The 13,813-nt window shown below is 41.7% G+C and overlaps 1 protein-coding gene across 6 annotated transcripts; it reads right to left on the bottom strand.

Annotated features, from left to right (window-relative positions):
* Positions 1-806: 806 nt before the first annotated feature.
* On the bottom strand, positions 807-13,794 carry marchf7 (membrane-associated ring finger (C3HC4) 7). 6 transcript variants are annotated; one of them, XM_088412450.1, is made up of 12 exons: positions 13,169-13,794; positions 10,349-10,430; positions 8,897-9,108; positions 6,731-6,859; positions 6,059-6,227; positions 5,042-5,230; positions 3,954-4,965; positions 2,855-3,024; positions 2,534-2,637; positions 2,347-2,451; positions 1,266-1,314; positions 807-1,077 (listed from the first exon to the last, which is right to left on the bottom strand). In XM_088412450.1, the coding sequence occupies exons 3-12, from the start codon at positions 9,095-9,097 to the stop codon at positions 992-994; spliced, it is 2,214 nt and encodes a 737-aa protein (XP_088268576.1). In that variant the 5' UTR covers positions 9,098-9,108; positions 10,349-10,430; positions 13,169-13,794; the 3' UTR covers positions 807-991. The 6 variants fall into 6 exon arrangements, with proteins under 6 accessions (XP_088268576.1, XP_088268575.1, XP_088268581.1 ...); XM_088412449.1 differs by lacking the exon at positions 13,169-13,794 and adding an exon at positions 13,013-13,030; XM_088412455.1 differs by lacking the exon at positions 13,169-13,794 and adding an exon at positions 12,665-12,761 and having other exon boundaries at positions 2,347-2,385.
* Between the last annotated feature and the right edge of the window lie 19 nt (positions 13,795-13,813).

Here is a 13,813-nt window from a genome sequence, read left to right as displayed (position 1 = left end):
AGTTCCAAGTTTGCATATCTGTAAGCAAAAAGTCAAAGGTTTGCAGTGGGAAATCAAAGCCAAAACGTGTAGCAATTTGTTCCATATCCTTGTTATCCAGCTTTTATTGTACTAAGACACTCTTTGCACTTGCATATGCACTCGTGTCGGTTACATTTTTTTTTCTATTACCGGATGAAATTTCCGCACACTAGTAGGAAAACCTTGGCGAGAAGCACATTACTATTGAGGCTTAACTACAATAGTTAGCAGGAGTTACGGAGTAATGCCGTTTTGCCACACTGCTAACATGTAGCTACCCGACGAGTCATGGAAAAAGCGTACTGCGGTTGTCAGCTAGGCAGAAACATTATTTTCATTGTCAATGTTTTTTTGGTTCGAACTTTACCAACATATGTTGTATTTCTGCAGACTAAGCAGTTTTAATTGTTAAAAGTAGCTTGAGAGTGACTGACTCTATTACCATTTGGGGACACTTGTTGTCTGAACTGTACCATTTAAAAAAAAAAAAACGAAAAAGAAAAAAACCTCCTCGAGCCATGAGTGCTGTCACATCTTTTTTTAATGGCAACAATGAAAATGACATTAGATGCATTACGGTAAAGCCCACATGCTTGACTTTAGAAAGAACTGGTCAGTCAGTCCCAAATGAGGAGTGAGGATTAATTTTCCACAGTTAGTCTGCTTCGACAATTTGCCAATGACGGCATCGACCGTTGCTTTTGGACCACATGAAAATACTGATGGTTGAATAAACAAAAAGAAATGTTGCAGTTTTTTGTTTTAACATGATTTGGGGGCGATGCCGTGCCCTGCATAACAGTAGGTACAAAGTTGAATAAGAATAAACAATGTGCACTTGAATTTTTTTTTTTTTTCGACACGGTAATTTTGAAAAAGCTAAAATTCTGTCTGCCTGCGACATTATCAAAGATATGGAAGAAATGCTCAAACGCGTTTTTCGCTCCCACCGAGCTGACGATTATCACCATCAGTACTCCTCCAGATCGTCGTCCAAGTCGGAGAAATCGATAGAAGGTCGGCTATCTTGTTCCTCGTCACTTTCCTGGTGCTGATCTGCGGCAACGAGAGAAAGCCGAGTGGGTGAAGCGGGAACTTGGCGGGCGTGTGCACGGAACTACGGAAAGCCATTTGAGCGTTCGTTCCAAACAAGTACGCGAAAGAACATGTGATAAACGCTCAGATGGTTTTCCGTGCCTTTTTTTTCTTTTTTGCAACAGGTGAGGGAAGAGGAAGTGACATACTTTCAAGGTTGTCCATGTGTTCTGGAAGAATTCTCACCAGGTTAAATAACTGGATGGGAAGAGGGAACAATTGGCTCTTTTCAAAGCTAATACATTTCTCATAAATAGTCAAATACTCGGGACGTACAATTAAAAAAAAAAAAAGCGATTAACAATACAGTGAAGTCTCAGTATCATGATTTATAATTACATAAACAGAATGCTAAGATTTGCTATCCCATCTAGGTTAGAGAAAATTATTGTACAGATGGTCCTCAACTTATGGACATAATGGCCTCCAATAGGCTGTACGTCAAATTGTTTTAAAACTAAAACAAATGATAAAAAAGTGAAATATATTAATTCAAACGTGATACATAATGTCAATACATAAAATTTAGAAGAAGAAAAAATATACATATACACAGAACTCCAAAGCACTTTTTTTTACGCCATTTTGTGACCTGCTATGAGCTGTGTAGATATAATTACACTATGAGATGTGGTGAAAACGTGTGTGACTTCAGTCAAAAAGAGGCCCGATTTTCTTTGCAAGTTAAAGAACGGAAGAGGAAAACAGCAGCTAACAGAAAGTAATAGTGAACCATGATTAAGTTGTGGTCTGACAAAATAGCAATTAGATGCAAGTGAGAATGCGAACGGTTAAAAGGAAGGAATTCGAATGAAAAGCGTGAAAGTGAAAAGCCAACGTCTTTAAACGACGCGATTTTATTTTGAGGAAAAGAAACTTGAAGTGCATCCTACGGCCCGAAAGATACAAACATCAAAAGCAATTGGTAACCTGCTGCAACAATATCAATAATAAATAAAATGAGTAATCCATTTCATAGTAGTTGGCCAAGACCGAGCTGAGACAACTTGTTTTTTGTCGGCTGAGTATGTTGCGTTGTAATTGTTTTCTGAAAATATCGCCAAAACACGTGTTTTACGCTAATGAGCTGATAAATGTATCAAGTCACAGAAATGAACAAGAATAAGCCTCCAAATTCATCAATGTTCATTCATCCCTTGTTTTTCCCCTCCCACACACCGGATACAAAATGCTCTAACGCAGACTGTGTGTATGTGCGCGCGCACTCACCCCGGCCGCATCGACTGCCCCCAGGACATCAGCAAACCTCTGTTCAAAAAAATGCAACAGGACCACCAGATAGAGACCACTGCTGATGAAGTTGTCATATTCAGACTGTGGAGCGAGACGAGACGTCTCAGCACACTAACGCACCAATGGAGGCCGGCAGGCACGTCCACCAAAAGGCATCCCTTACCTGCGCGTGCGTCCTGTACAGCTGCTGGACGTCAAAGTTGTCTATGTTCAAGCGTAACTTCTCTTTGCAGAGTTCGCAATTTGTGATGGCTTCCAGGTTTGTGCCTTCAAAAGATTAAAAGAAAAAAAAAAAAAACAACTCACACTCCGTCCATAATTACAGGTAAATGAATAACTAGAACTATGAGTACAGTGAAGCTCTTCTATTGGCAGGGAATCTGTAATTGACTTGAAAAATGTTCACAAATCACATTTGGATACGTCACACCACTGTTGAACGAAGAAGAATGGAAAACATAAGCGCTTATTAGGCATGACGCACCTGAACCAATCTTGGAGCAGAGCCACCTCTTGATGCAGTCTTGGTGGACGTACTGCAGACTTCCTGTGCATCGGCAAGGTTGAATCAAGGGGTCGGATGCAGACTCCTCTCTCATCTGGCAGATTCGGCACAAGTCTCCTTCGTCCTCGTCCGACTCTTCCAGCAACAGTCTTTCAGAGAGCAAGCTCAAATTAGGGGTGACGACGCAATTTTAACAATGGACCAATTACAAGAAGGGCTCATCACATTTTTATATCAACACGTAATCCATTCCCCTTTGTTTAAACAATACGCAAATGAGAATGATTTGTTGGGCCTGACCTATATGGGGTTTTTCAAGCCCATGAGGATTTTTGGCAGACAAAAATTATTTTAATTTTAAAAACTAACGAATAACATGTTTCCTCCAAATACATCCCCAGTAGGTGTGAATTTTAAGCATATTTTGACTACTCGTCGCCTGCGGTGAGCAATTAAAACAAGTTATAAAGACATTAAACTTTGTCATATTTGTTTTTTGTATCTGGTAATTCAATGTGACACATTTATGCTTAATTTATGTTGCACTGTGTATCAAGTTTTTTTTCCCCCCTACAGTGTGTAAAGTAGTGCAGAACAAGCTATTTATATTGATAAGATTATTGTGACAAATGTGATTATATATATTTAAAGATACAAGGATTTATGTTGAATAAATACTGACACAAGTGTTGCTTGTATACAACTGCTGTAAATTGTTAGTCCATTAATGAAAGATGATCGGCAAATATCGGTCATTTGGCCAGTGTGGCCGCAGATTTAATTGGCCGGTCAATCCCAAAGACGTATTTAATTTATTCAATTCCTCGTCTACATTTTTTTTCCAGCAATATGGCAGCGTCATTTGTTGATTTGTTTTTTATGCCATAAAGGCCTTGGAATGTCTTGATGTATGAATGGCGCTTATATGGACCTTATATCAAGAATATTGACTCAAGTGACCATCAGACACTAAGCTTTGAACTATGCAGTTGCTTAAAAAAAAATAAAAAAGAAAAATCCACCCAATAAAGCCAAAATACTGTACAGCATGTGGTCTGGATGCATATCCATACATTACCTCTCCTTAATAATGCGAAGCTTTTCTTGCTTGCTCTCTTTGCCATCCATCATCCTCTGAACACCACCTTGTTGTCCGGCGGCCCTGTTTTGGAGTGAAGCTCTCCTGCGGCGCAGCGCCAAGCCCACTAAACTTTCCTCCATTTGGGGTATCTTGTCTTCCTCCTGCCCGCGAGGAGGGTCGGCCTCGCACCGATTCAAACCCACCGCCCCTTGCTCCTCTTCATCGTCAACATCTTCGTCATTGGGAGGCGCCCTCAGTTCAAGGTCGTCCCATCTTCTCAGCAAGTGTTGAGGACGGCTAAGTCCGGCAGAGGAGCGCACGCTCTCGTCCCGCGAGTGCCTTCGAAGACGAGAGAGGAGTGGAGGGCGGCGGCTGCGGAGAGGGGAAGAAAGCAAGTTGCCACCACTGGCCGCCTCCGCTTCAGGCGGTCTGGGCAAGGCCTCCACGGCCGCAGCCACTCCACGGTTCTTATTCTCCAAAATAGAGGGCCGGTCCGCTTTGCGCTGCCTGGTACCGGAGGCGTTGGCCTGCCACCCGCGAGAAGCCGACCGCACGTCGGCAGAGATCCGACCCCCCTCGTCGCTATCCAAAGACAGACTGTCGTCATCCAACGAGCGGATGCTGGATGAGCTACTGGAGGAGGAAGAGGAGGAGGATGAGGAGGAGGACGAGGACTCTTGGCTAGAGCGAGGGGAAAAGATGCGGGATAAGAGGTGGCGCGTGGAGGTACGCCCTTGGTGTTGGCCATCTTCGGGAGAAGGTCTAGGAGGGAGTGGGGCTTCCGGTCTGCGGGAAGAAGGCTGTTCCTGATAGCTGGATGATGTGTTCAAGAAGCGCCTCGAGGGTCTGTTGTAGTCACGTGCTGTGGAGAAGCGATGGGCGGAGGAGGTGGAGGCGGCGTGACCGCCTGGGGAGCTTTCTCGGGTGGCAGCGAAGGAACAAGACAAGTAGGCCGAGTCTTTTGGTCGAGCTCCTTGGGCGTAAGCCGAAGTCAGGCGCTCTGTTTGATCTGAGAGCAGTGAAGATAACACTTACGTCAATAACCGACCAAACAGGCCCTCCGAGTGTTCACGAAAAGCACTTACACAACGAAGACGTCAGTTCTTGGATTCTCGCCCTTTGATCGCGTTGCACCGACAGACCCGGCTCGTTCTGCGTTCCCGCCTCTCTGCTTGACAACGGGGGCTTTGAGGAGGAACGTGAAGACAGCGAAAGAAAGTGGCTTGAACTCCACGAAGGCTCTGACGGCTCACTGTGTTTGTCCTTAATACCTGCTGAGAGCGGGGACAAAAAGGTGCAACAATGCGCATGTTATGTCAACAAAGTTTGTGTTATTTATTGGCTAAATACATTCCATAAAAAGCATTTTTCACCAGATTCAGTATGCAAAACGGCACTGGCTATTGATGTTTACTCATAAACATTGCTGTGAGCGGCATATTAACAAATAAGATAACAGACATGTTCATTGAGTGGACAATGTACAATATTCTGAATTACAATAGGGGAAAAAAAGGGGTAGAGTTACCACTAACATTTACTTTTATTTGTCAAATTCAAACTAAAATGAAAAAAAAAGGGTTTTAATAGGTTTTATTAGTTTATTATTAAAGAAAACCAATTAGATTAGAAAAGAGTTGAGTAATAAACAGATGATGTTTGGGTTGAGAGTCATGCCACTTACGCTATACTATTTTGCTGGAGACCAAAAAAAAATGTTCTTGGGTCTCTTTGGAGATGGGACACCTCAACCTGACACCAGAGATAAACAAATACTGTGTACTGGAGCACCATGTCACAAGTGGTAGAGTGGTCATTTCCAAACCTGAAGGTTATGAGTTTGTTTCTTCACAGACAATAATTTAATTATTTATGAAACAATAGTCACATTTATTTATAAACTCTGCTTGAAAAATCTACTTTGAATCTCTGGGTCAATATATGTGTGTGTGTGTGTGTGTGTGTGTGTGTGTGTATATTATATATATTTTTTTAAAGGTGGTCTAAATATGGACTTTCTTTACGAGGCGTGTGGTGTCAAAATTCTTAATTTTCAAGACCGTGCCCCTGCCCCGTGCAGAGTATTTTTGGTTAAATGGTACCTCTGGTATTGTTACGTGCATTACTGGAGTACGAAGATCCAGCCAATGATGTGCCGGATGTTTTTGAGTACTGTCCTCTGTTGCTGTAGGTCAGTTTGGCACGCTTATTGTCACCATCGTCTGTGCTGTTCAATAGACTGGAATGCCCAAACCTTCCCTCTGAGTCAGTCTGCAGAAACAGGAAGATCATTTTTAGGGGGGGAAAACCATCTCAATGACACACAATGTTTTGTCTCAGAAGTAACTGGTTATATGAGGGGTGGCCAAGTCTGGTCCGAGAGCCACAATCCAGCCTGTTTTCAAAGTTTCCCTTCAACCAACACATCTGTTTAAAATGATTAGCTCATCAGCATGCTTCGCAGTCACTTGCGTTGTGCCGTGTGGAAGCATCAAGGCACCTTCCATTTCGGGTTCCACATGGCTCAGCCCTGCACTGCCCTGACCTCCCCTCTTTTGCTGTCTTTTTTTGTAGACCATTTCCCTCTTCCTCATAACAAATTGCATGCTGATTGACTTGATATTGTGCAGTATGTGGAGGCCCTCATGAGAAAAAAGGATGTCAAAGACCTCTAATGGTAAAACAACCGGACAGGGCTGAATCAATTTCAGGGTAGAATATAAATGAAATGTCAATAGCTCTAAAAACACAAGAGCTTGTTGAATCTTTAGTACCAGTTTTGTTCTGCTGCTGGATGATTGTGCCCATGGACGCTCATAAGATCCGGTGGAAGAGAGAGACTTCCAGCTGCTGTGGCAGTCAGAATTGCTGTAGTCTCTGGATGAGCTCAGCAGACGAGAAGTCTATAAATCAGAGGGGGAAAAAAAAAGTCAGAATATTTTAAGTACATGGTACTTAACTGACTCCAGAACTGAATCGTTAATATTAGTGAAGCTTAGCACAATTGTTAACGGTTCTGTTTACAGTCTTTGACAATAACTCAAATTATGATATTTAGAATCAGAAATACTATACATGGGAACATTCTTTGGGTTCCTGCCCATATTGGAATGACTGTATAGCGAAAGGGATCTGACATTATATTGATAAGCAATATAATTAGTAGTAGTGCTGTTAATTATCCTCACGATATCCGGAAATAAGCTTTGTGAAATTAATGGTTGACTCTTAAATCTAGACATGACCTAACGGTATTTTTTTGCAGCAGAGACCACGTTAACTGGTTTTGAATATCTTCTGATGCAGACTAGTCCTGATCAAATACTGCCAAAATGTATGGGAGTACTGTAAAATTGTCTGGAGTAAAAGGCAGTTCTTAGGTCCTTGGCAGTTATACCCTTCTTTTGAGCCTTGGCCAGTAAGTGGACTCAAATACGTGTGTTAACTGCCAAGGAATCTAGGATGCGCTATAAAAAGACCCCTGATGAGTCTACTGTTGCTCCACTGACATACATGCATAGCAACACTTCTAATGGCCTCATACCGCAAATAGAGAACATCAAAGCCATCTCAAATGACTGCAAGCACTAACGCAGTTTGACAGCTTGGTCATTTTGAGAATTCGATTGGAAAGCTGACTTAAGCAAGTTCCAACTGAGACCATCTGTCTCCAGGATGCAGCTTGGAGTGCAGAAATCAAGAGTTGCATGGACACATGTATTTCCCCAAATTAAATGTTTCAGAACACCTTGCTATTACAGCTTTCAAGAATAGTCGACTTTGTCGACAATGTTGAATATGTAATTGGCTCGATGGGGTTTTCCCATCGTCACCTACTTGCTTTAATATATTTTTAAATCTATTTCATGGATTATTTGCTCATTTCAGTCCCAGCACGTTTTATTCTACTGACAGGCCTCACAGAAAGCGTTTCCTCTCCTTCCCGCAGAAGTGCTTGGTGGGGAGAAATCAAATCTGACATCATAGGGGCAGCACCTGCACAGCGGTGTCTCTTCAGTTTGCAAGCTAGCAATGATATTCCTGCTCATTTTAGGTCTGTTCCTTTACACAGCGTGACTTTGACATATCATTTTATCAGTGGTCATCAGTGATCATCGCCTCAGCCATGAGCTAGAGAACAGCCGAAGCTTCGCCGTCTGTCCGGCCAACCAAAAGGTGATCGCAGACCAGGTAGAGACCGTAAGCAGAGGTGGGAGAAAGGCGGAGGGCTGAGAGCAAGGCTAAAGCTAAGAACATTTCCTTCACTAATGTGTGGTCATTGGAAAACTGGTTGAAGAGTTGCAACTTTGAAATACACAACAAAAGAAACTCATGGACTAAATTATCATGTTACTCACGGAGACAGAGCTACTCACGGAGACCGAGCTAAACAGTGTGTAGTTCCTTGTATTTGTTTTTTTTTTTCAACATATTTTATTATCACTATTTGAAAATGACATAACTTGATAATGGTTAGAGATAAAGGCATGATGTGTAAACGTTGAGTGGTGCAATTTTGCCATTTAAAAAAAAAAAAAAAAAAAAAAAAACTTACCTACCTATCTACTAACACTCATTTGAATCGTTTTGAGTAATTTACCTAATATTTTAATGTTTTGAATAAAAATACACACATTTTTAAGTTATGTGTATTAAAATATACTGTATTGCATTTGAAGCAACGCAAAGAACTCATGAGGTTATTTTGAACCTGCATTAGAGCTTTAACCAATTTTAAGGAAAAAAATAGTCATGATTAGTCGAGCAATCTCCCTTATTGTTTGAGAAGTGCAACATGTTTCTGATAAACCTAAAGCAAAGGGAGAACAACATGAAACAACTCAAGTCACAATCCATCATTGTGAATTTAGCTGTCTAGCTCCTTAACCCAAGTTGTGTAAAAAGTATAGGAATATCAATTATTCACCACGAAGAAGTACCTTTCGGTCCACATCTGTTTTGTATGTAGATGATGCTCTCGGAAAGCGTTCATAATGAGGCAGAGTCTCCCGGCTGTACAACCTGCTGGAGCCCATTGGGGTTGAAGAGGATGACGAGGACGAAGACACTCTGGGACTCGAAGTGTATGACGACTTTGAAGTGGACAGGCAAAAGGGAAGTCTGAGAGACCTGGAGTCCATCCCGGCTCCCTCTTGAGCAAGCACAAACGTCATTATTACAATTACTGGCAGAGACGATATGAAAGGAGTCAAGGTGGGGCACTGACTGTCAAAACCTGTTCTAGGTTGACAAAAGAGGTGGTGTCACAAAGACAGTGGGAAAGCACCAGGGGAAAACAAATCTTACATTTTTTTTTTCTTTAAGACGTCAGCACTGTTGATCTTAAACCCTAATGATAATCTTTACAAAAGAATCTTGTGTTTTTTTTGGCATTAAACTTGTTTGTACTTTCCTCTCATTCTCCTTAAAGGATGCCAATTGGTCGAACCATCCACTGGTGTAAAGAGTGAAATGAAACAAAGTTTGGAAGACGACAATAAAAATCTCTTCAATCAGGCAACCTCAAAGGGTTGGACCTCCACTCACTCACATTGAAACCCCTTGAGGATTTATTCTCTGACCCCAGAACAAAATACAGTATTAATAGCAACATGCAAGACAGTGCTTTCAGAAAATTTCCGAGTTTCATCAATTAGGTTGAGAGAAATTTAAATGTTGTGGATTTGGCAGCAACATTAAATAGCTTTAACTTATTGTTTATTTAAATGCCAAGATATTCATACTCTTTGAATCCCCCAGGTAGCGTATTTTGTCACACTATACAGTAGGTTGCAACTTTTTATCCACATTGAATGTGACGCACATTATTTATCCATTTTAACTTAGTGCTTCAAGCAGTCAGTAGAATTACCCGGTTTGGTTAAATCTGGCCAATGACTCACAGAACACATCACAGTGACCCAATATAACTGTCTGGGTGCAATATTTACACTAGTAAATGTATCTAACATTAGACTGGTTGTGGCCATTCTTTTTTGCATTTCACTGTGCAGTGTTGTGATGGTTACTGATGAAGCACACATGACAGTCAGGCCCCCCCTCTATCAGTTTATTTTTGGCTTTGTGAACACAACTACGAAATAAGATACTATTAAAAAGCTGAAAATAGTAGCCCTCTTGTGAGGAAGCAATAATTAACTCAAATCCAAATAATTCAATCAACATCTTGCGCAACTCTTGAGCAACAAGTCTGAACAAGGAAGCTTATTTGTGAGATTTTAGCCTCTATTTCTCAATATAATCATAATGTACGTAATATACTAACAGGCATAATAATATTACGGTAACTAGTTTTATAACAAGTAAAAAATTATTCAAATACTTAAATACAAAAAGGCTTAAAGGAAGTAATCAACAGCAAGCTGACTTACCAGTGTTCAACAATCAAGACAAAAAAATAAAAATAAAAATAAAAATTCCTCTGTGTGTAGTTCAAACTTGTAACCATGCAACCTGAAAGACAACACAAAAGACAATAAAATGTTCATGTTTGTCAGGGCATAAAACATTCCTCTACAATGTTGAACATAGTAATGTAACATCAACAGCAATTAATGTATATTTGCTACTGTAACTCAACTTATTGGACAATTCTAGAGTTTATTTAGTCACTTGTCCGAACAACATTAGATAACCCCATGTTAAAAATATAATTATGGACTATGGTTCTATAATGAGTCCTGAATGACTTGCAAGAAGCTGTGCTGAAAGTTCCCTTTGTGGATTGAAAAAAAAGCAGGACCTGAGGTTTGCTTCCTATAAAATCTTCACGATTCCAAGGGACAGAACACTCTAGTGGCCATTCAAGATTCATGTAACCATAGTTGCTTTAGTAATTTTCTTTGCATTTCCTTCCTAATGTCCTACCAGATCTGGAAGGACTGAAGGCCTAATACCACCAGTGGACTCACGAATAATTCCAGACCAAAAATACAAACAAACAAAAAAAAAAAGAAAAAAGGGATCACAAGTGACTAATTTGTACAAATATTCAAACTGCACAGGCAGAAAAGGGACATTTACGTTTAGTGCAGGAGTGTCCAAAAATCAGTCCTTTAAAGTGACACTGTGTAAAATTTAGGACAGTTTTTGTTAAAAATGAATAAATTAAATTAGAAATCTCAAAAAATTTAAAATAAATGTGTTCTTAACAACCAACAGTATGTTTTTTAATATAATCATAGGACTAGTTATTAAATCATATTACATGGTGGGTGGTACTCCTCCGGAGGTCGCCATGTCTGTTATAGCTACGGAGAGCACTGGGGGAGGTGTGTTTAGCTGCATTTACCGTAGTGCCCCTAAAGTTTCCACAGGCATGCAGGACAGCAGCACTTGAGGACAAAGTTCGGACACCCCTGATTTAGTGCTTTTAGCCTGTCTCTGACCATCACGAGGGATGAAATAAAATTGCTTATTTACCACAGCTTGCCATATAAAGCAGTGCCAGAGATGGCTTTTACATATTAATACACAGAGCTGCTACAAGACTCTTATTGAACATGTTTCATCCAAAGAATATTTGTCAACTTTACACAACATCTGCCTGTGATAAAATAGTACCATATCCTGACATATGGGGCATTTAAATGCTCTGATGTTTTTTTACATGGCTTACAAGAAGAAACATGCACGAGTTAAAATTAGCGCTACTCAAACTTGTTGGCCCTCGTAGTGCTACTAATGCAGCACACTTTTAGCAGGTTGATTCCGACGTTTACTAAGTTCAGGTACTAGTGCAGCCTTTTCCTTACAAGTAAGCCAGTTCGTACACTAGCTGAGATACCAGATGAACGCTTAAATGCCTTCATGGCTTGTTATTTAAGCTAATACTATATGGAATAAAATCATTAACTACTAGGATTGCTAAATATATCAACTAGTCTAATGACCGCACGACATTTTTCACGAAGTTTGTTCAAGACGTTAACTAGTTGAATTTTAAAAGGTTAAAAGTTGTCATGGTACGACCATGTCAACTTGTCAAGTGCAGTTTTCTCTCGATAGCAGTATGACGTTGGCCTGCTAGTGTGCCAAAGCTGTCATACTAGAGAGGACAACGACTAAACTAGTAAATGGAGATTAAGATGGATAATATTGAAACAATGCTACAACGGCTTTGTTAATATCCTTGATATCAAATTCAAGGTCGTACTAGTTGATAAAAAGAAAAAAAAAACAATAAATGTGGCCCTACGAGTTTGAGGACGGAATTCCGACAAATTTTGTTGGTGTAAATGCAGCCTTTCTAATGAGGCCTACTGGTACATATGACTCCAAATAGACATCAAGGGTATCCACTGAATGTCCAAAGTGGCTTTCCAGGGACGCGTTCTCGTTATTTTAGAACGTGTCAAACAGGCCCGTTAACAAACTTAAACGACCAAAATTGCTCCTTAAATTCCACATTGTCCAGGTCATTGAGCGCGATTATAAGACGAAACGGCCATTCGTAGATAGTTTTGCTTTGAAACGGCATAAGGCTCACAAATGAAGTCAGTAAGTAAAGCTATGTGGACAGCCAACTGCTAACAGGTTAGCTTGACATTGCTATCAAAGAGAGCTAACTTGAGAAAACGGTAAGGATGGAGTCAACAAATCATCGCCGAATAAGGCCGCTATGCGCTCATGACTTATCGTCTGTGACAAATATAAACACACTGTTAAGAAGAAGAGAAAAGCCTCACATTCAATCTTATCGTAACGCTGTTCGAGTACGCAGAGGTTGAGTCTAAGAAGACTGATCAGGAAGTCACATGGCATGGCATAAATAACCAGGGCCGAGTAAATAGCACGCACCAGTGTTGACGTCAAATGCTTGTGCGGAAACGTACGTCAATGTTGGACGCCATATTGAATGTGTCAAGCGCTTGGCGAGGACGAACGCTAATAGGGTGAGCTTGCTACTACGCTGAAGTTGGCATCACGGGCGCGCTCGAGAGTTCTTTTCCATCCCACTTTAAAAGGCCGCAAGTGCGTTTTCTTTAGAGACGTTTCCCGTATGTTTGCACGACGAAGGCCTCTGCTTTTCTCACCTGTGGCAGGCACAAGGACCATGTCTCTCACCCAGTCTAGTCACCCACCCTAGACATGTTGCAATGACCCTTTGATACTTTGAACTTGTTGGCTTTGTCTTTGCTGATTTGGCCAATGTAAAGTTTTGTGATGGCATGCAATGAGTAAAGACGTACACAAGCTCAGCGTGTGGTTTCTTCATATTGCCACATTGGTGACCTCAGACATTAGAATGGGGCACCCCGGACGGGTCGTCTTGCCACATTGGTGATCCCAGACAGAATGCTTCCGGGAATCTGGTGGTCCCGGCCAGCTCCCCGCCACGGGTCCTCTCGTCCAACAGTGCCCCCGGGATCAAGCCAGCCAGCAACAGGCTGGTAAAGGCGCTGGTGAGAATGGCTGGTGCAGTCCAGTTCAGGAGTTCTGGGCTGTCCACCGAGATCGTCCAGCCGGGCGGCCTCATCCACCGCCGATGCCCGTCTACCTCAGCAGTAGGCTTCAAGATAGCATCATCCAGCTGCCCCTCGGATTCACCGTGGCCGCAGGTATGGTCCTGGTATACATCAGAGCATCTCAGCTGGTGGTGGTGCCGCAGCAGGTTCTGGCCCAGGCACAGGATGGTTCCTCAGAAATGCCTACCAGCATCCAGGTCAGCCCTGCCGCTCTGGCTTATGTGGAACCTCAGAACATCCATTTGGCAACGCCACCTCGTGGTCTTCACGCTGTGTGTCTGACCCTTACTCCTGTCGCACCTGGGCCCCTTGGTGTCACATACACCGCCCAGGACCGGACTGTGTACTCAAGGTGTCAGACTGGTGATT

Source organism: Hippichthys cyanospilos, chromosome 4 (genome assembly GCF_059441005.1).
Source record: "Hippichthys cyanospilos isolate Australia breed blue-spotted pipefish chromosome 4, RoL_Hcya_1.0, whole genome shotgun sequence".
In the NCBI taxonomy this organism is placed as follows: Eukaryota; Metazoa; Chordata; class Actinopteri; order Syngnathiformes; family Syngnathidae; genus Hippichthys; species Hippichthys cyanospilos.
The sequence above is the reverse complement of the archived record's forward strand: the minus strand, read 5'-3'. Positions and strand labels throughout refer to the sequence as shown.

Excerpts from the sequence above, each read along its gene's own strand:
- marchf7 (XM_088412450.1), bottom strand. The coding sequence starts at position 9,097 with ATGGACTCCAGGTCTCTCAGACTTCCCTTTTGCCTGTCCACTTCAAAG. Across the intron at positions 6,228-6,730 it reads CCAGCAGCAGAACAAAACTG|ACTGACTCAGAGGGAAGGTT; the intron begins GTACTAAAGATT and ends CTGTTTCTGCAG. Across the intron at positions 2,638-2,854 it reads CTGCTCCAAGATTGGTTCAG|GCACAAACCTGGAAGCCATC; the intron begins GTGCGTCATGCC and ends AATCTTTTGAAG.